This window comes from Lissotriton vulgaris, chromosome 11, assembly GCF_964263255.1.
Source record: "Lissotriton vulgaris chromosome 11, aLisVul1.2, whole genome shotgun sequence".
NCBI classification, from domain to species: domain Eukaryota; kingdom Metazoa; phylum Chordata; class Amphibia; order Caudata; family Salamandridae; genus Lissotriton; species Lissotriton vulgaris.
This window is the reverse complement of record NC_141699.1, coordinates 175732191-175755062: the sequence shown is the minus strand read 5'-3', so window position 1 is coordinate 175755062 and position 22872 is coordinate 175732191. Positions and strand designations below refer to the sequence as shown.

Sequence of the window (22872 nt, the reverse complement as noted above, 5' to 3'; positions counted from 1 at the left end):
ATTGTTTTTTTTAAAATAGTTGTTAAAACATACAATTTAATCTAAGAAAATGCATTCCACGATCTTGAATAAATGCAGTCCTAGTCTAATGTTTATGATTTAGTGAAAATGCGCTTGATGGGGAATTATAGTTACCAGAAAGCAACTTTTTATTTCCGATTATATAACTGTGTACCCTATTCATTTTACTTTAAAACATGTTCTACTTCCTGTTTATAACCTTTACAACTTTGTCTAATGTTATTTGTAATGTAATCTTAACCCTGGTTGTTTCTCTTTATTAAGGAGTTTCTCCACCACCTGGAGCCATACTGGTCATGCATTCACTGCCACAAGAATTTCCATTGGCTTTGGCTTTTACTGAGCAAATATTAACATGGAAGTTAGCAGATGGAGATGAAAAATCAGATGACAACCTTGATACCATTCCTGCATCAGTTCTTCTGCAAATTATAGAACTCCTGGGTAAGAGCATTAAATTGTTTTGTAAAACATAGGTCAGTGTCATTTGTGAGATTTACATTATATCCCTCTCAAATTATCTTGTCAAATGAAGTAATTAAATGAATATGACTGCATCTATGTGAAATATTTTTCATTAAATTGTGTAGGACACATATTGCTTATTCGTGCTTTTATTGGCACGGTGCACGTTTTTTAGCATCTTGAGTCATGCATTTTGTCAGTACTTACATTTTTGCATGTGCCATCCACAGTGAGCTGAAAAATTTCTAGAACATATGTCCTAGGAAAATCCACCACATACCCTATTGTCCTATCCACTTACTGTTGTACATGCATGACCTTCCAGCTTAAAGTAGGGTAAGTGGCTTCCAGCACTCAAATACATCCTCACTTCAAACTTTACACATCCTAAAGGAATGGTAGAAGATCTTCCTGCAGCCAGGCAGAGGGCTTTCATTGTGTCTGGTAAATGTCACAGCCAAAGGAGTTACACCCCTTCCTGATCTGTCCTGATTGTTCTAGCTTTCCTTACATATGAACTAATTTAATTATTTTTGTTTGTTCACACCTCTAAGAAATCTGGCTGTGCAACTGCTCCTGCAGCATTACAGATTCACACTACGTCTTTCTTTGGTGTCTTGGTGTGGACCACAAATATAAATTGTGTTCTCTGAACAATAAAAGGAAAAAAATAAAATGTAAAAATCATTGTGCTATCATTTAATGTTTCCTTTTTCCACTGCTCAAAGAGCAGTGGGGCGTCGCTTCTCCACCTTAGCGGAGGACCCTCCGTTGACTTGATCCATCTGGTGCCCTTTCCGACCCTATGGGTCCTTGGGGGGCCTTCAGCTGGTCAACCGTCTGCAAAACCGGTCTCTTCAGCCGTGCCTCTTGACCTCTTCCCAAATTAGTTCTCAACACCTGCTCTAGTTCCTTTAAATCTGGTACTGACAACACCCTTGGCAACACATTTGATGTCGCTGTTGCTGACACTCTTGCTGACATCACTGATGCTAGTAAAAGTTTCGATCATTTTGTTGGGTTTGGAAGATGCTCCTTCACCAAGAGTTTATGTCCAGTCAGAGCCAGATGCAGGCAGAGAGAAATTCTCCCTTAATGAAGAATATCAATATCAACCCTTTTGTTCTACGTGATATTTTGGATGACCTAAGAGATGGTAGTTGATTAGATACCTCACTTGATATCTGGTTGGCATCAACTAACCTTGCATTGGCCACTGAAGAGACGTCTTCTTTCACCAAAGTGATACAGAGGTCAACAGAGGTCTTAGACCTAGTACTACCTACTAAAGAGGTCAAACAAATGCTATTGACAGAAGTTTTGAACTTGGTTCAGTCTTCCCAGGAACCATTGTTGCCTTTTAATGAGGCATTAACGAATGTTCTAGTGGGCACGTGGGCAAAAACATGATCTTGCATATCGACTAATAGGCAGGTTACAAGATGCAATAGGACAGCTCCCACAAATCAGGAATTGTTTGTTGCAACATACAACTCCCGAAAATCTTGTGGTGCAGCCTTCTACGAGTCTTACCAATCCAAGTGCATTTCCAACTACTCCGCCTTATAGGTAGTCAAAGAGAATTGAAACATGTGCAAAGAAAGTCTTTTCATCGCCCGGCCTGGCCCTTATGATGGTTAACACATCGTGTATTTTAGGAAGATACTGCCATACTTTGTGGAATAGAGTGGCTGATCTTCTACCAGCGATATCTGAAGAAGTCAGGCAAATGTTACACCATCAAGTTTATGATGGACACGATTCTGCAAAGTAGACCATTAAATCAAGCTGATTGTCTTGGTAGAGCATTTGGTACCAGCATGGTGCTTAGATGCCATGCATGGATTTGCTCTTCGGGATTTTCCACTGACTTGTAACAATAATTGATAGATGTACCCTTTGATTGCTCTACCCTTTTCAGGGAAAAGGCAGATTCACTCCTTTAAAGGATCAAGGACAATAAAGCTACTGCCCACTCAATGGGATTAGCTACACAAACTCCGCATTTTCCCCAACAACAGCTCCCTTTTCGAGGCTTGGGATGGGACTTCATGCAGAGACAGAGGCAATATTAGCAGCAGCAGACCACCCAATCATCGAAAGGAAGAAGTAGGAGAGTGGGGTGTCAACGTTCATGCCCCGAAGACAATGTTTTAGCTTGTCCTCAGCTCCTCCTCCTGAAGCTGCAGCAAAACCTCTTCAATTTGATTTTGACAACCCACGATCAGTTGGTTGCAGTTTGAATTTCCTTTTATCGCCACATTTGGAGGAGCATCACAACAGATAATTGGGTGCTCCAGATTGTGGAACAAGGCTTCTCCATACTCTTCCTTTCCTATCCTACAGATACACCTCCCACACCACAAATTCTCCCGGAGGATCGCCTGTCTCTACTCCAAGGAGGAGTTCTAGCTCTCTTGGCAAGGGAGTATTAGAGAGGGTGCCTGTTTAGAAATCACGACTAGTTCTCACTCTTGTTTCTATCTGATTCCGAAAAAAGACCGAGACCTACATCCAATCTTGGATCTATGCCTCCTGAACTTCTTCTTAAGGAAAGACAAGTCAAAATGCTCGCCCTGGTCCAAGCTCTGGCTTCCTTCAATCAGGGAGACTGGTTGGTAGCGCTGTGCTTGCAGGTTGCGTACTTCCACATTCCCATCATGCAGTCCCACAGAGGCGGCCTGCAGCTTCAAGTGGGCTAGGAGTAATTTCTGTTCTTTGTGCTCTGCTTTGGCCTGTCCAGTGCGCCTCTTGTGTTCACAAAAGTGATGGTGGTTGTCGTAACCCATCTGTGGAGGTTGAGAATACCAGTATCCCATAGCCTGACACCTGACTACTGAAGGCGTATTCACCACAAACATTTGCAAACCATCTCGAGATGGCGCTGACCTGTTGACATCGTTGGATTTCTCAATCAACATGCCAAAGTCAAACTTGACTCCTTCACAAATGCTTCTCTTCATTGGAGCCATCCTGGAAACAGTGCTCTTTAAGGCTATGCCTCAGAGCTATGTCAATCAACACGATGTTTCAGTCTGCAGATTGGGTCTCAGTGAGGTCTGCTCTGAGGCTTCTTTGCCTCTTGGCCTCCTGCAACCTGCTCGTGGACCAAGCCAGGTGTTACAAGCAGGCTCTGCAGTGGAATATGAAGTCTGTGGGCTTAGCACCAGATTCCATCCAGGTGTCAGAGGAGACTGCAAAAGACCTACAGTGGTGGCTGCTTGGCCGCAGTTGGACCAGCAACAGACCTCTCTTCCTATGCCACCCGGAGTTAACAGTCAGGAGGGATGCATCGTTACTGGGTTGGGGAGGTCGTCTGGTAGAGGTGGAGATCAAAAGACTCCGGTCCCTGGTGGAGACTCCTTTCAAATCAATTTAAGTTGGGAGTGATTTACGTGGCACTGAAGTCATTGTTCCCGACCATCAACGGGTAACAGGTACAAGTGCTCACAGACAGCATGACTGTCATGCCGTATTGCCACAAACAAGGCAGAGTGAGGTCGTGTACCCTGTGTCAAGAAGCTATATGCCTCTGGAAGAGGCTGAATGCTCAGGCCATCTCCCTAATTGTACAACACCTGGCAAAATCTTTAAATGCCAGGGCAGGCAACGCAGCCAACGTTGCATAACGGATTATGAATTGCGTTTACTCTAGGAAGTGGCTCAGAAAGTCTTCTAACATTCTATTTGCCACCTCAGAGAACGGACAATGTCACAACATTTGAGCATTGGAGTTCCCTAAGCAGTCTTAGGAGTTGCTTTTCTTCTGCATTGGGGAATGGGACTGCTGTATGCATTTCCTTCCCTTCCTCTCCTGCCCAGAGTGTTGAAACTGATCAAGAGAGACTAACCCTTAGTCATGCTAGTCGTTCTTGACTGGGTGAGGAGAGTGTCGTACAGAGAACTTCTGGCCATGAGCATCTGTTCTCCAATCAAGCTGCCCCTCCTGAAGAACTTCCTGTCACAGCAAAGAAGTTTGGTTCTGCACCAGAACCTACACAGCCTACACCTGCATGCATGGGAATTGAATTGTCGACAGTTGAAGGCTTTCAGTCTTCCTCCCGAAGTAGTTAGTGTTATACTGGCAGCCAGGCTTCATTCCTCCAAAACTGTTTATGCAGAATGCTGGGAGAGAAGTTTGTAGTGTGGTGGTCTTCCTGCCCTTTCCAACCCTTACTGGCTTCTCTTTTTGCTATTCTCTTATTTAGTTTGTCATTGAACCAGCAAGGCCTTGCTCTGGCCAAAATTAAAGGTTAATTATCGCTTTTTTAGCTTAATACATTTATGTGATCAGCCATCTCTCTTCAAATCACCTGCTGTAATGCGTTTCTTGAAGGGTTAGTCCACATTTTCTCCCCATCCCATTTATATTGCCACAATGGTATCTGAACTTGGTCTTGATTTATCTGATATGCTTGCCTTACAAGCATTTCCACAGTTGTTCTTTACGATTACTTACTCTTAAAACAGTGTTCCTTATTTTCATAACCTCAGCAAGGCAAGTCAGTGAACTTCAGGCCTTACCGACAGTGTCCCCTTTCCAGACAAGTTGGTCCTTCGCACAAAGGCAGCATTCCTACCCAAGGTAGTCACACTCTTTCATGTAGAACAGTTCATCACCTTGTCTTCCTTTTATGCGCTGTTTCACTCCTTAAAGGAAGAAGAGCAACTACATTGCCTTGATCCTACATAGAGGGAACTAGGGAGTTCTGACAAGACAAAGAGCTGTTTTTCGGTTTCTCAAGAGCAAAAAAGGGCAAGGAGGTGCAGTAGATGACCTCTCTAGATGTATTGTTTCATGTACTATGATCTGCTACGGGCTAGCCAAGAGGCAATCTCCAGAAAACCTACTTGCTCATTCTGCCAGAGCAAAGGCAGCTACCACAGCGCTAGCATGCAATTCACCAATCTTGGATATCTGCCAGGGTGCTATGTGGTTGTCACAAAGAATTACTGCCTGGATAGCCAGGTTTGGCGGTACAGTTATATCCTGCTGGATTTCCAAGTCTGACCCAGGTGGTAAGTCATTCTACAGACCCAGCACATGGGTGGTACTCCTTTGGTATAAGTTCAAAAAGTGAGCCCTGCAGTTAGAAGTCTCTATCATAAGACATTACCTTGGTAATTTCTTTTCTGCTAGAGACTGTCTACTCACAGATTCCTCACCTACCCTCATACCTTTCCGTTCTGTTGAATGAACTCTTACAGGACATAGGTAAAAAGATGTCGCTATTTAAATTCTGCACACTTTCTGTTACTGATTTCTTGAGGCTCCACTGTCTGTTACTGAAGTCTTGGAACAAAGGATTGCAGAAAGAAACTACCACCAGCATGTGCAGGTGGCCTATTTGTACTGGTGCTGGCGTCATACCTATATGGGATGGAGGGGCACAACACAACACAATACAATGCCGTATGATGCAACCTGTCGGCGCTGCAGGGAATTGCTATATAAAAGTTTCTGGATCCAGTCTGAAGCCTGGAGTTATTTAAAAGATGAAAACGTTGCAGTTAGATAGAGCTTCTACCAGAAAGAAAATCATTGCTGAAAATATGTAACTTGTTCATTAATACACTGCTTGAGATTCTGCCCCAGAGAGGTAGAAAACATAATTGTTATGAAAATGTTTTTTTATTTCAAATGTAGCTACAGCTCAGTCATCTGAAATGGGCTTGTGTATGAATAGGTTTACATTCCTGACGCCACACATTCTCTCCATCTATGCAGTGATATTAGAGCTCAGTCTCAAGTTCAATTAATTTCTCCATCATAGTATACTCTATGAACCATAAACATCAGAACATTAGAATATCTCTCTGCAAAAAGGGGAATTCTGGGACCCATTTTACAATATATATATATATTTTTTTTTAAACTTAGTTTAAACAAAATAATGTCTTTAAGAGGCAACCTTTCTATCTTCTTAGTGTTTCTATTGTAGAAATGCTACTTTGCCAAATTATTGAACATACGTTTCATTTAAAAGACCACTGTACAAATATTGTTTTGAAACTGAAAACCAAAGGGGTACCAAGCCTCTATCATAAGACATTCAACATAAATTTTGAACTCCTGTTTAAGAATTTGAGAAGCTGTACTATCCCATCATGCTCTGCAGAGTCAGTCAGCCTTCTTGTTTTTGAAGGTGAACTATAGCAAAGTTCTAAATATACACTATTTCTACAATGTTTCTAATCCATGGCTAGGCGAGTGGAATCTTTATAGACTCTGAGACAATAAACACGAATGAGAAGTAGGTTTTAGAGCTATCTAATAGGGATTGGAGTTAACCGACTTTTCCATAATGTTTGTGAGATTCTCAGATATAACCATAAACTGAACAAAATAGCAAATTCTATCTTTGCTACAGAGGAGGGGGATAAATATTGTTGAATATTAAAAGAATCTATGTAGTTAAATTATATAGGGAAACTAACATGGCGCCATCAAGTGGATCATCGTTTTTGCTGATGCCTGTGCTTCATTCTTCTGCACCCAGACAAAATTCTGTGCAATTGTGGCACTTACTCATAAGACTGATGAGAATTCTTATCACTTTAGAACAAGAAAATCAGGAAGACGATTGGAGCATCCAATTTACAGACCGCCTCTGGTACTTGGGAAAAATCACATGATGTCACGTTGTGTGGTTTATGTGCTTGTATGCACCTGAAAGCCTTGAGGAAATTGAAGCAAAATGGATAGAGGCTTCCCTTAAAAAGTCAAATCACGAGTTGAAGTCTCCATCCAGATTAAGGTATACTAGATGCATTCTACAACTTGCTGCAGGACCCCTTTTGGCATCCAAAAAAAAATAATATGATCTGTATCAAAGCTGCCACTATCATTGCAGCATTATTGGCTTTTTCGTAGTCAGTTAAATTAAATCCTGCAATTTACTTGGGGAAGACTCATTCAAACTTCCAGATCAGAGAAGTTTCAAAGACTTAATGAGTTATTTGGCTTGAACTCTGGTCCAGTAAATAGACCATCCTTCGAGTCTGCAAAAGCAGTACAAGGATAAGTGCAAATATCAACTCCCTTTCATTCAGGTTATAACAATCAAATATACCACAAATAAAAGTGAACATAATGACTGTCTTGATAAAGATGGAATAACAAGATACCCATTGAAACACGTCAACGCATTTTATACATTATCCCGTGGACAAGTTGGACCTGTAGATACAAAACAGAGTGTATGTATCCAGGCTAATCTTGCTAAAATTATACCCTGGGAATTGTTGAGTTAAAAGAAAAAGCATACTGTCTATCATTGTTCGTCCTCCCTATTTTTTAGGGTTCTCTGTGGTAAAAGTGTCATAAGCTGTTATTTTATGTCCTGATTTGATGAATTGTATTGTTTTTAATTATGTTGAAATTATGTTTTGTGTTTTATTATAGGTGTTTTTATAATATTTGTGTTTTAATAATATTCACATGTACTAAAGAAATAAATTGATTTGTTTGCACTGCATGTTATAGTAGTATCATTGTTTGAGTGTTTCAGGGACTTTGAGTGAGATCTTTTTTGAGTTTATCTATCTGTTTTATATGAATTAACAATTCCACTATTGATAGGGGGTTCTTGTTGATTGAGTGAATCAAGGGATAATTTGTTTTTGTACAAATCTATAATGCCACCAGGGAGCCAATTATCAGTTGAGTATCCTAAGGAAACTTAAACCCTTCCTCCCACAGACTGATCTAAAAATAGTGGTTCAAGCTCTAGTACTACCAAGACTGGACTATGGAAGCACCACTCTATGCGGCTTCCAAAATACAAGCTAGCACCGCTCAGGGCATCGCTTAACGCTGCAGCATAGGCTGGTCTCCGGAATAAAAAGAAATAACCACATCACCCCGGTCCTGAGGCTCTGAACTGGCTATGCTACGAGTCGAGAATACAACTAAAGATCGCCTGCATGACACATAAAGCCCTACACAGCAAAACCCCTAGCTATTTAGCACAAAAGCTCGAGCGGTTGGCAGGTTGTAGACATTCCCGAAGCTCGAGCTCACTATTATTATTAAACCTCAATCCTTCCACAATAACTGGGTGCAGAGCTTTCTCAGGTATCGCACCGAAGATTTGGAACAACCTTCCCCCAGACGTACGCAGAATCTCCTCCTTTACCGCCTTCAAAAAATAAGCAAAATTGCTTCTAATGAACAAATTAACATCCTAAATCTTTAACTCTCTGATGACTATTTGCCACCGATAATACACATTGATTAAAGGCAGGGACAGTGATGAACTCTTCACACTTGGGTGGATTCCAATTGGTTTCATCAAATTTCACAATCCTGATCTTCTATTGGGTAAGAAGGAACCAGTCTCATCCAGAACTGGGTCTGACATACATGTCTACTTCTTCAGCCAAGTTAGTAAGATGTGTTGATCCACAGTGTCATAGATGGTTGCAAAATTGAAGAAAATCAAGGTCATTGATTGAGTCTTCTATAAGGCCAAAAAGAAGTCTTTTTGATGGTCGCAGATTCTGTGCTTCTTTCAGACGATGAAACCTTATTGCCCATAATGAAGATTGGTTTTTGTGTACTATTGAAGGTTTGTGACTTTTTTTCCCAAAATTCTGCTTAGGTATGATAGATTTTTAGATAGGCCTGTAATTGGGTAAGACTGAATGATCTGTAGAAGGCTTCTTTCATGGAGGAATGATTATGGCCTGTTTCAGATGGTCATCTGGCTTCTAATATTTGGTAACAATCCTTGTACAAAGCAGCACCTAGAGATTCCTTAGCCATCTACATTGGATGAGCTATGCCTGAGTACCTTCAAACACATCCTTAACTATATCCAAGTAGTCAGTTGGTGCTTCACCCTTATTTTGTTTACAGTTTGAAATCAAAGTACGATCAGTTTTCACTCGACACACATCCGTAATTTCATTCACCAACCTATCTTTTTCACTTAGCACCTCCAATCAAAGTAGCTGATTCACATCCACCCTATTAAGTCTGTATACTTCAAACACACAGCTCCTCTCAGAACTAAATAGTGTTCTCTCTTATGTTGGAAAATTATTTCTTAATATGCATCAAACCGAAGGTGGTCCAAAGAACATGGATCATAATTCTATTTCCGGTCCCCAGGTAGTCCCTCAAGGGAAGGCAAGCAGAAAGGTAATGGTCCTCATTGTCAGCATCACTTGAGTGCAGAAAAGGGAAATGCCTCCTAGACAATTGTTCAGCTGTTTGTTTTAAACTTTCTAGGTTAACGGTGGGGCTGCAATCTTGAGTTCCTAGGTACTGGAGCAGATCTTACCTGTGCCTTGGTCCGATCCACAATAATGGAGTCTTCCATTTTTCTGGACGCTTTACCTCTCTTTTGGCTGCTTTACTGTCAGTCAATCTCATATTGCAGTGCTTGCTTGGTCTTTTCCTCCTTGTGTTTCAGTCACTGCCCTGCAGGCGCTACTCTGTTTCTGGGTGCCTCAGCAGCCATACCCCAAGCCCCTACGGCCAACATGGGGAACATATCTAGCAGATCCTCCTCTCAGGTGCATGTTCTCTTGGTCCTGCTCCTGTGGTTCAGTGATCTGGGTGAATGCAAATGGTGCAGGCAGAACAATTGGAGCACAAGACCCTACTCTGTCCCTAAGGTGATTTGGTATTCTAGTTTCTCCTTTGTATTTTTCGTACCTTTCATGCTTGGACTTGTGTACCTCCTCATGCCATTGTAGGAAGAGTGGTTATTTCTCGGTGTCTGTTTTATATTTGGGATCCTTCAGTTTCTTCAGCAAGTTTGCTCATCTTTCCATATCAAAGCTACCATGTAATGTAATAACTTCTTCCCAACTTTGTTAGGAGTCCCACCCACTCTTGTAAAAACCAGCAAGAGCCTTTGTTATATTGGTAATGCATAGCAGTGCAAGAATCACTTTCAGTTCGGGCTCACTATGATTAGATTCTCAGACCCCATTATTATTCTTTGCAGTTCACTTACACAGTGTTACCAAGGAAAGGAGCTAGGGAACTAAGTAAGAAAATGGGATAGGGTTCCCTCAGTTAAATTTCTTCTAACTGATCTGGTGATGGGGTGAAAGAGGAAAGGAACATATTGTGCACTCACACCAAAAGATCTCCTTGTGTTCAGCTTATTTTTTTCCCTTCAGTAAACACCCACTGTGGCTCACGAAGGGGCAGGTGTATCTGGTTCAGAGGGCCTCGTCTCCCACGACACGTTCATTCTTCAAAGGTCTGTGCTTTGGAGCTATAACCTGTCTTCCCTGATACCCCACTACTTCTAGTGCCCAGTTTCTCCAAACCATGGATTCACCCTCCGACCTAAATCTTGTTTTCACTAGACTCAACACCATCCAACGTATTTTTCCCATTGTTTCCTATCTGGACGACATCTATGCACTCCTATATTGACAGCCATAAAACAATACAACCCATGCAAAACAAGTAAGCAAATATATTGTAAGGGCTGTTCGACTTTACATAGAATTTTGGTTCAACTTGCTCACACTGTTTTTCCAGTTAACCAGTTCCACTGCTTCGCTTAAAAGCACAGCTGACACATGTATTTTGAATGGTTCTTATACACCTTTCTCTCAATACAAATCTGTAGAGCATAAACATGACAAACTGTTAATTCAATTAAACTATCTAATGAGCAGGAGGTAGGAACTTCTAATGGAGAGAATGTGAGAAGACACTGAATCGAATATAATTGTTGTCAACTTAAAGTGAGGTAATGCTTTACTACAAGATGCAGGAAGCGTGCAGATATTTTACCTCAAATAAAATGACTTAGAGGCCTCAGGATTACTGGTTAATTTAAAATAGTTTTCAAATTTGATTATGAAATACATCAGTGCACATTGTAATATTCAGGAGGAAGCCTTAATATGTAAGGCAACAAGAATACATGGTTATGTTTCCTCACTATGCATGATCGGTAAGCTTTAACGGATTTGTAAATTTCTGGATTCCATCCAGCCTATAATGAGTGTACAAGAGCTGCCTCGTTTTTGTTTTACTGAAATTGAATAAAATATTTTTAGAAAATAACATAGTCATTATTTTATTGAAAGTGTATTTTAAGAATATTAGTTAATACCATGATTTATACCATATCCTAATTTTCTTCACAGGCAATTTATTGTGGACCACTGATCTAGCAGCTTGTGTAAAAGAGCTACTCTTTTACATATTGGCAGAACTTCTTCGGAAAGTCCATTGTTTAGAGCAGAAAAAGAACCCATCAGGGTTGTCATCATCTATTGCTCTACAGCTCAACCCCTGTTTAGCTTTGTTTATGTGTCTACAGACTGAGCTGCGTAAGCTTTACGATGAAGAAACTCAGAATTGGACATCGGCAAACACGTGTGGTGGATCTGGTGCTGGAATGATGGAGCAAGGCAGGTTCTCAACATACTTTCATGCTTTAATGGAATGTTGTCTTGCTGTGGCAGAGGTGACACTACCTATTAACATGAGTTCAGCAGTCAGTGTGATGTCATCAACCAATGCCCCAAATCTGAGTGATTCCTCTTCTTCCTCCTCCTCCTCACCTGGACAAACGCCACAGAGTCCAAGCCTCCTTTCTAAAAGAAAAAAGGTTAAAATGAAACGTGAAAAAAATCCCTCTTCTGTGAAACGGTCCTCATCAAAGGCCCCTAATGCAGATGTGGCATTCCTTAACATTGGTGGAAGCAAACCAGAGGATATGTTGTGGTTTCATCGAGCCTTGACTTTATTGATGATTCTCAGGCATCTAACGCACAAGGATCCTCAAGGGCTAAGTGTAACAAATGATGCCATAACTGATGCTTGCCAATCATTGGTAGGCCCCACTGCCCATAGTCGACTGCTCGTGATTTCTGGGATTCCCACTCACTTGGAGGAGGCTGTTGTCAGAAGTGCCATCCGAAAAGCATGTAATGCTCATGGTGGAGTGTTCAAGGATGAAATCTATATTCCTTTACAGGAAGAAGATCCTAAGAAATCGAAGGACAAGGCAGAAGGTAGCGAATGCAAGATCGACCTGGAAAAGCCACCAGTGTTCATCGGCACAGATAATTTAGAAATCAGCAGCCCCAGCAGCCCGACCCCTACAATGAGCCCCAGTGCTTCAGCCTCTACAAGCCAAGCCTCCCTCTGTAGCTCCCATGGTGTATCTCAGACTGCAAGTGATAATTCTGTTGATCATTTTCTTACTGGGCAGGAGCAACAATCTACTCCTGGAGTGTTGGAATCACACAGTGTTATCAGCCAAGACAGTTTAGACCTCTCAGTTTGTAGTACTGGAAGTCTTGGAAGCATTGGCAGTCTGGGAGAAACTCTTGATAATGTAGAAACATCATCTACAACCGATGTGAGTTCATTGTACACAGTCACCTCTTTGGACAACCAAGTCGTGATGTTGATGCCCATCAAAGGTTTTGCAGTAGTAGAGGTAACTCATTCCTTTATTCTTAAAGCAATACACTAACAAGTGTTTGTGTTTTAAAAGAACAATTATCTGTACTGTTAACATTACTATGGGATTGCAGCACCAAGCTAACTAAAGGCGCTTCAGTACCATGCTGATGGGAGATCTAGCTCTAAACAAGTGCTTATTAACACTAGAAAAACTGTGTATGTAATGGGTGTGGATGTACTGCGAATTATGGGTTTTCATTTAATTTAAATTAACATTTCAGAAAGCCTCTCTCACAGGGATATGTATTTTGCCTCCACTTCTAGAAATACATTTGTGATTATCAGTCACCCACAATTTCCTAAACAGCACTGTTCGATTCAAAAGCTGCAAAGAGCAGAGTATGGCCTCATAAATTGATACATGATTCATTCCCTTCCCCACTTGGATACTATCCACAGCACCATAACTTTAGATTTTTGAATATTTTTTTACTCTTTTTTTGGGGGGGGGGGGGGGGGACATAAAGGGTGCTACCATTACTAGTCCTGAGGAAGAAGACTCCTTTGCGATTAATTAAAATTGGGTGTTGAAACATCGACAATTTATAGTGTTTTGGTTTCTGAAAGACTTTGAGTCATTAGTGGTGCATCATGTAGTGAATTTTACTCTGCCCCAATGTATTATTTGACTGTAAAACCAAAACACTCCAGTTTTGATGTATATGATTTCTCTCATCACTTGCACTACATCACTTTTTCACCTGGAGCACTGTTTTGCATATCTGTGTTTTGATTACTGTGGATACAAACATATAACAAAGATATAAAAGTCTACTTTTCTGTTGATAGGCAAATTATGGTTGACTGTGGTATTGTATGAAACACAAACGGATGTGCATGTTTTAAACTTGATTATAAAACAAGTTCAGATTTCAAGCAGTAGATGATTGAGATGTGCATAGGAGTGGACTTTCCAGAATTGTTGTCCGAAGGAACCAATGTTCTTGTTAATATATAGCCTACCCAGATTCCTGGGGGTTACTGCCCCTTAGTCCTTTACACATATAGAAATATGAGCAGCAACAAATTGAGGTTGTTAAGGCAAGGTGGCACATTTAAAATCTAGAAGTTAAGCACTAAAAATATCATGCAAGTAAGCAACACTGGCTTCAATTTGTTTTTTTCATTGTCATAAGTGACTAAAATCGAAATTTTTCTAATAACGTTGTGTATTCTTAAAGTAGGTGCTATTACACTGCTTGTCACTTGCAGAAGAATTTGCGTCTTTGCTTTGAATTTGCAAGTTATGTTCATAAGGCAAACTAAAACACTTTAGAGATAATTCACCTGAAGCATTTTTTTTTATTTATTCCCTAGATTTATTATTTTTGTCCATTTCCTAGTCCGTAAGACCATAAAAACCTGGCTGTTTCCGTTGTCCGACGGTTAAGCATTGGGTTGGTCTCCCATGCTCTTGCCTTTGGTTTCTGGGTGCGCTGGGACGCCTCGTTGCTGAGGCAGCCATGCGCATTACAAATCTTAAAATAAATAAATATCTTTGGGCCGAGATATTCAGAGTACCTTGGTCTCCTTCTAGATTTTGAGTAGAACAGCAGTACTGGGTCATATAGCAAAGTTTTATAAAACCTTTATTAATATCCATGATTTGAAAAGGTTTGATCATATTTCTCCTTAGGAAAAGACTGTCATCGTCACTTAGTTATTCACAATATATTTTTGTGGCTTTTATGTTCACTGTAAGGAAAACACCTTCTACATTTCCTTTTATTCGAGTTTCAAACGGATTGTGAGTATAGAAAATCTTTAAGTTAGGTGGCACTGCTCACCCTCATTCAGATTATTGTTGCTGCACGTCATCCACTATCTATCCATTTTCAACACCATCACCCCCATTGTTTTCATACCACCTTTTATATCAATAGGAATCCTTGTATTTGAGTCTGACTGTTTCCGACCCAACAACAATTAAAAGTAATATTTTTTACCATCTTATCCCTTGTGCCATCTTATATTGACAATGTTTTTGATGCTAAGGTATTTTCTCTTGTCCTCACAGTCGTCTAGCAGCTATAGCGGAGATCGGTGGGTTGGACTGTTTCATTCTAGCCTGTGAACAAGGGACACTTGTTTCTTATTAGTTGAAAACTCCATAAAAATGTGAAGAAATGTATGTTTATTGACCTCAGAAGCCCCTTTTACTTACTGGAGAGTTTGGGTTACTGTATTCTCTTCTGTAAAGCAGCCATTCTGATGGATACATCTGCCTGTGGATTCCTCGCCTTATGAATATCCCCTGTGCCAGCATTCCGCTGAAATTTTTCCTCTCCGCGCCGACGATTTCGTCACAATACCATGGCTCCTCACGCGGCTCTGCATGACGTCACCATAGCCATAAGAAGACCTCGTCGGCGTGATGACGTCAGTTCCCTTTTTTCCGGCTGTCGACGCTAACGGATTTTCTGAAACTCTCCATACTTTCTGCTTGAAACTTTGTTTCTAGTGTGTTTCTGATTGTGATTTTACCATGTCTGTTCAGAGGAAGTCCGGTTTCAAGCCCTGTCAGGAATGCGGAGGTCATATGTCGATCACTGACCCGCATGATGACTGTCTTAGGTGTTTATCATCAGATCACGACGTCGAGGGCTGTTCTTCCTGCAAGAAATGAACCTGAAGGCACTGAAGGAAAGAGAAGCTAAGCTTTATATGTCTAAAGTAAGTAAGGAGAAAAGGGGTCGAAAGCGATCGAAGTAGAGGTCGTCAACTTCGCATGGTTCGAAGAGAAGACACAAGAAGAAGAGACATGGGTCTCTACGCCGTTCGTCAAAGCCTAGAGCTTCGAAGTCTCCTTCTCTGGCTCCTCTGCATCATGTAAAGGACTTTGTCTCACCTTCTCCATCAGGGTCTCCACAGGCGACCCCCGGACCGTTCACCTTATATGGGTTCTCCGGCGCAGTCTCCAGCGTCGGGCTCTCCGGCTCCGGACGATCCATCGAATCCGATCGATGATGGGATGCCTGCGGCTCCTGTGGCTCCTTCTGTGACCCCAGTGGTTCCGACTCCGGAGGTTCCTCGATCTGAAGTCGAACCTGGACAATATCCTTCGTTCCCGGCTCCGGGTTCGGATCCATCGCATTTTTGGAATGCGATGTATGGTGTGTTTGCCAGGGCCTCATGCCCCTCTGGTGCACCTTCGGGTCCCATGGGTCCATTGGCTTTTAATTTGAGTGTGCCTCAACATTACCCTCAGGCCCCCTTTGTGCCATATAGGCCGATGGCGCCATCATGGCAATTTCCGGCACTGAGGATGTTAACGCTGTATGGGCAATCCCCGGCTCCATCTGGCGTGCCTTCTTCACGATTCGTTCAATGCAGGTTGCTGTTACGGATCCGCCTTCGACGCTGCTCCCGGAGCCGTCGACGCCGCAGCCGAAAATGTGCTCTAGGAGAGAAGCGCAGAGGTTGATTGAGGAAGAGCAATACCAGGCTGGTGACATGGAGAAAGGTGACATTTATGAGTCTGAGGACTTATTTGAAGACTTGTGAGGCGAGTGGACTAGACTCGTCTCCGGAAGGGGATTTTGCGTCTCAGAAAGCTTCTCCTTCAAAGGAAGTTGCTCCTTATCATGTTGTAATCAAGAAGGCAGCTGAACTTTTGGATTTATAGCTCCCTATGGCTGAATACAAGCCTAATCTGCTTACGGAGGAACTTCATTCTCCGTCCTCTATGGTTGAGCCTCTATTACCCTTCAATGATGCCCTGACGGATCCGATATTTGAGGTTTGGCGCAATCCTCTTTTTGCGCCTGCAGTGTCTAGATCTGTGTCCAGGAGGTATAGGCCTGCTTCAGGGGACCCTGAGTTTATTTCTTCTCATTCCTCACCTCAGAGTTTGGTGGTGCAGGCTCCATGTTGAAAGCAGTCTGTGGGTTCCTTTCCTCAAGCTCCAGCTGACAGGGATTCCAAGATGTTTGAGCAATCTGCAAAGAAAGTCTTCTCATCAGCAAGTATGGCTTTAAAATCCACCTACGCAACCTGTTTGTTGGGTAGATACATTCACGCCCTTATGGACTCTGCCAAGCAGATTTTTCCAAAATTATCCAAAGAGGACCGGGATAATTTAAGTGAAGTTTTGGCTGACTCTCAGGCTGCTGCTCGCCAAGTTATCCAGTCGGACTTTGACACTGCGGATTCAGTGGCAAGGGTGAAGGGTTCATCTGTTGCTACTAGGAGGCATGCATGGTTGAGGTCTTCTGGGTTTTCACCGGATGTACAAGCTGCTCTTTTGGATCTTCCCTTTGACGGCTCTAAGCTTTTTGGAGAAAAAGATGACTGCTTTGCAGAGATTTAAGGACAGTAGGGCCACGGCGAAATCCTTGGATTTACAGTCTCAGGCAGGAGGTTATGGCTTCAGAAGATACCGTGGTTTTATCTTCCTTTCGTTCCCGTCAGCCTCAACAGGAACAACAACAAAACCCCTTGTATAAATCCTACAGGGGCAAAGGCAGAGGTCACCTTCGTGGAGGCGGACGGCAGCCCTCTTCCTCCTCCACCTCCCCAACCCCTCCCGGTAATGCAGGAAAGCAGCCCTAGATCCACCATCCTGGATCATGTGGGTCCTGTGGGAGGTCGGCATACCCATTTTCTACAAGATTGGAAATTAATAACTTCGGACCTTTGGTTTTAGATCTTGTAGAAAATGGGTAGGCCCTTCACGTCAGGGAATTCCCTCCTCTTTACCCTCCTTGCCAGGGGTTTTGCACAGATGATCATTTGCTTCTCCTTCAGAAGGAGGTTCTTACCCTGTTACAAAAAGGTGCGATAGAGGTGGTTCTGGAGCAGGAAAGGGGTCAGGGTTGCTACTCCCGGTATTTCCTGATCCCCAAGAAGGATGGCAGATTACGTCCTATCCTGGACCTCAGAATCTTGAATCTTTTTCTCAAACAGGAGAGGTTCAAGATGCTCACTCTAGCGCAGGTTCTTCAGGCGCTGCAACAAGAGGACTGGATGGTGTCCATCGACTTGCAGAATGCTTATTTCCACATCCCAATCCTGAAGTCGCACAGGACGTATCTCCGTTTTACGGTTGGATCGCAACACTACCAGTTTGCGGTCCTTCTGTTTGGTCTTACTACTACTGCACCTTGAGTCTTCACCAAGGTGATGGCAGTGGTGGTTGCCCATCTCAGGAGGTCTGGGATTCCAGTTTTCCCCTACCTGGACGACTGGCTGTTGAAGGCAGAGTCTCCAGAGATGGTGCGTCATCATCTGCAGGTTACAACCCAGCTGTTGTACAAATTGGGTTTTTTGATAAATGTACCCAAGTCTCACCTGCTGCACTCTCAGCGCTACCTGTTCATAGAGGCAGTACTGGATACCACTGTGTGTCGAGCTTTCCCGCCTCCACAAAGGATTCTTGACATTCAGGAAATGATTCCCTTGTTTTATAATGGAGCGGTTATTCCAGTTCTGAATGTCCTTCTTCTGCTCGGTCTGTATGCTTCCTGCATCCTGTTGGTCAACCATGCACGCTGGCACATGAGGGCGCTCCAGTGGTGTCTCTGCAGGCAGTGGTATCAGCACCACGGATATCTCAGGGAGTCAGTCAGGATCTCCAGAGAAGCTGCAGCGGATCGTTCTTGGTAAAGCGTGGAGGGCAATCTGTCTCAAGGAAAGCCCTTCCACCTTCCTCCTTCGGTGGCCACAGCGATGACGGATGCCTCTAACCTAGGGTGGGGTGCTCATCTGGGAGATCTGGAGATCGAAGGTCTTTAGTCTCCAGAGAAGAGATTGTTTCATATCAATCTTCTGGAATTGCGAGTGATACGTTTGGCGCTCAAGGCCTTTCTCCCTTCTCTTTGCGGTCAGTCGGTTCAAGTCCTGACAGACAGCACTGCCGCAATGTGGTATGTCAACAAGCAGGGAGGAGTAGGGTTGTACTGTCTCTGCAGAGAGGCGTTGTGTCTCTGGTCCTGGGCTCAGGACCATCGGATTTACTTGATGGCAAATCATCTGGATGGGGTGCTGAACGTGCGTGCAGACAGTCTCAGTCGACAGTTCTCTGCCAACCATGAGTAAAGGCTTCATCCAGAGGTAATTTGTGACGTCTTCCAGACGTGGGGTACTCCTCGGGTGGACTTGTTTGCCACTCTCGAACGCGCACTGTCTGTCATTCTGCAGTCTCCAGTTTCCGAGGCAGGGAGCGTTGGGAGATCCGTTTCAGTTGAGTTGGAGCTCACAACTCCTTTACTCGTTTCCTCCCATACCCTTGATTCCTCGGGTTCTGAGGAAGATTCGCCAAGACCGGGCCCAAGTTATATTGATCGCCCCAGATTGGCCAAGAAGGGTGTGGTACACAGACCTTCTTCACCTCTCGTCGCACCCTCCGCTCCGTCTCCCTCTCAGGGCAGATCTCCTCTCTCAGATGAAGGGGCAGGTTCTACACCCCCACCTCCAGAGCCTGCACCTTCATTCCTGGAGATTGAACGGGGCAACCTGAATTATTTTTCTCTCCCGCCTGACGTGTTGGGTGTTATTTTATTGGCCAGGCGACACTCCACCAAGTCTATCTATTCCTACTGGTGGTCTAAATGTGCTACATGGTGTGGATAGAAGTCTATTGATCCCTTAAAAGCTCATCTTTCTGATGTTCTTTGTTTTTCGTTGCATTTGGCCCAGCAAGGTTGTGTCAAAGAATATTTGTCGGCTTTGTCTGCATTTCTTTGTTTGCCCGATCAGCCTTCCCTTTTTAAGTCTCCAATACTCTTAAGGTTCATTAAGGGTCTTACTAACATGTTTCCGCCCACTCCTTTTATTATGCCCCAGTGCGATTTAAATCTGGTGTTAACTTTTTTAATGGGTTCCACGTTTGAGCCTATGCATAGTTGTCCCTTGAGACTTCTGACATTCAAAACAGTCTTTCTAGTGGTTATCACCTCGGCTAGGAGGGTGAGTGAGCTTTAGGCTTTGAGTTCAAAGCCTCCTTTTCTGACCATACATGCTGAAAGGATGGTACTCAGTACCAGGGCTGCTTTTCTACCTAAGGTGGTAACTCCCTTCCATCTAGGACAGTCCATTACCCTCCCTACTTTCTATCCTCCCCTCACCCTTCCAAGGAGAAGGACAGGCTTCATCGTTTGGATCCAAAGAGGGCGATTAGTTTCTATTTGGATAGAACTAACGATTTTCGTCAGGATGATCAGCTTTTTGTTGGATAAGCTGGTCATATGAAGGGCAAGGCGGTGCACAAGCGCACTTTATCCAGGTGGATCATTCTTGTGCATCAAGATATGCTACTCTCTGGCTGGTAATGAGCCTCCTGTAGGCACTAGAGCTCATTCCCCCAGGACTAAATTGTCTACCTCTGCTTTGTCCTGTGTTGGACATCTGTAAAGCTGCAACATTGGCCTTCCTCCAAAGTTTAGCAAAGCATAACTGCTTGGATTTCGAAGTGAGGAGGGACGTCCATTTTGCGCGCTCTGTTCTGCAAGATTTTTTGGTATAGAGGGGTTGACACTCTCCTCCGGGGATTGGACTGCTGTGGGATTCTATTCATAAGGTGAGGAATCCACAAGCAGATGTATCCATCAGAAGAACAGGTTACTTACCTTCGGTAACGCTTTTTCTGGTGGATACAGTATCTGCCTGTGGATTCCTCACTGACCCACCCGCCTCCCCGTTGTCCACCCTCTTATACCTTAAAAAGAGGTATTGATTCATATGGTTGTTTCATATTGAAATGTATATTGCCTCTGCTTGACGTTGTTGGGTTTATAGGAAATGTTTTTCTTTGATTTCCTATTTCACTTTACCCTATGTGTATTTGTGTGAATACTGTGTACTATGTATCCATTGTCTCTATGGTCGGTCTGCCCGTTTTGCCTCAGTGGCACGGAAAAAATGGATGGAACTGACATCATCACGCCGACGTGATCTTCTTATGGCTCCAGTGATGGCATGCTGAGCCACGTGCGGAGCCATGGTATTGTGACGACCTCGTCTGCGCGGAGAGCTAGACAAAATTTCTGCGGAATGCTGGCGCAGGGGATATTCATAAGATGATGAATCCACAGTCAGATACTGTATCTACCAGAAAAAGCATTACCAAAGGTAAGTAACTTGTTTTTCTGTGTCGTTCGGTACTGTCAATTCTGCTAATTTTTTCCATAAACAGTGTCTGACCAACATATTTTACACTGGTAGCTTTTGGCCCCCCTTAAATGTGAGGAATGTGTAGGGATTTGTGGATATAATTGTTTTATTAGTCATTCCTGACACTGCTACCACCCCCCTACCCCCATCCCTGCAGCTGGAAAATAGCAATATGGAAAGGAATTGTAGGTCTGAATAGTCAAAAGCCCAAATAAATTCTCCTCAGCTGGAATCTGATGTCCAATGTGAGAGTCGAGAAGTGCACAGAAGATAGAACAAATGCACCCCGATACTGGCTTGCAGTTACAAAAATTGTGTCCCTGTAAAGAAATGATTTTTGTGATGTTGAAGATTTATTTAGATCATGTGCAGTAAGTTAAGTCACACTTAAATCTGAGGCTCGAATATGATTTTACCTTAAATAAATGAAATGACAAGGGCGTTTGGCGAAACAGCAGTAAGTTGGTTTAATTAAATGCAGCAACCGGGAGAGTATCGACAGAGGCGCATCTGAAGACCGTCTCAAAGTACAGATGTTTTGGCCGTACATATATACATTCTGTGGGTACAATAAAACACTCTTTGAAAAGCATCATAGTCATAAATAAGAGGAAAATCCAACAGACAAGGGTGACACAGATAGGTCTCGACTTCGGGGAGAGCTAGTGTGGGCGAGAGTGTGCGTGACCAGGTGTCTGGTGTGGTGAGCTCTTGATCACCTTGTGCGATGTGCATGTCGTGTCCTGATTGGCTGAATGCTCCTAACTACATGTGGCATCTAACTTTTGTGGCATTTTGGGAATGCAGCCTTTGGCCAAAACATGTTTTATTGGGGGGCAATCTCTTGGGGCCTGTTTGTGGTGTGACTACCTGTCTGTGGGATTGATCATGGTTTTCCCTGGGTGAGTGTTTGTCTCTGGGCTAAGTGTAACTCCACCTATGACCTGTCAATCGGTGGCTTGAGTTTGGGTCACAGGCCCTCTCTGGCCACGTATCTTTGACTTGGGGTTGATGTAGAGGTCATCTTGGATAATTCCGACAGCAATGATGCAAGTTTGTGAGTGTGAGCACGTGTAACATGGCAGCGTTCATCAATATAATATTTCTGATATTCTCAATATTATACTACAGTTGTTACTTCGTACATCAACATTGCATTCACTGATATTGATTTCATTATATGGGCATAAGTTGCAGTTTACATCGACATTGGATTTGCTGGTATTGACATCATTGTGCATGCATAGGTTACAGCGTACATTAGTATTGCATTTTCTGGTATTGACATCATTGTGTGTGCATCGATTACAGCATACATCAATCTTGCATTTATTGATACTGCTGCTGCTATAGAAGCATACATCAGGGTGTTCATTGCTGTTGTATTCCTCAATCTCAACATTCCCCCCTCTAGTTGAATTTTCTACTACATAATTTTCCTCGTATGTCATTACAGTCACATTATTTGAAAAAGTGTGTGTTGCGGTGGTGTCTGTTATCCCCTCCCTAGCAATTTGCAAGCTACCTAGTTTGCAGACTGCGTTTTTGCAGCAGGCAATTTTGAGAAGTTGGCCTGATATGTGATGTCCACTTTTCTAGTGGGCACCCTGTATCAGTCCAAACAACCCTTATGATGATGGTTGTAAAGTCAACCTTATAGACCAGCTATCCTAGAGGTAGCATGGACAACGCAGTCTTAGGCTTAAACTTCAGAGGGCATGTAAAGCCAGCTGTTTTACCATATGTAACCCCTTGAATACCAAATGAAAGGACACCACACAGGATATATATATATATATATATGTATTTATTTCTAAACAACC

The 22872-nt window shown here is 42.9% G+C and overlaps 1 protein-coding gene across 1 annotated transcript in view; it reads left to right on the top strand.

The window, feature by feature from the left end:
* The window catches only part of HECTD4 (HECT domain E3 ubiquitin protein ligase 4), a 2691195-nt gene that overhangs the window by 1926380 nt on the left and 741943 nt on the right, over positions 1–22872 (top strand). The window contains exons 63-64 of the mRNA XM_086943079.1: positions 286–465; positions 11611–12914. Of these exons, the coding sequence (XP_086799205.1) occupies positions 286–465; positions 11611–12914 (1484 nt within the window). The remainder of the gene's footprint in view (positions 1–285; positions 466–11610; positions 12915–22872) is intronic.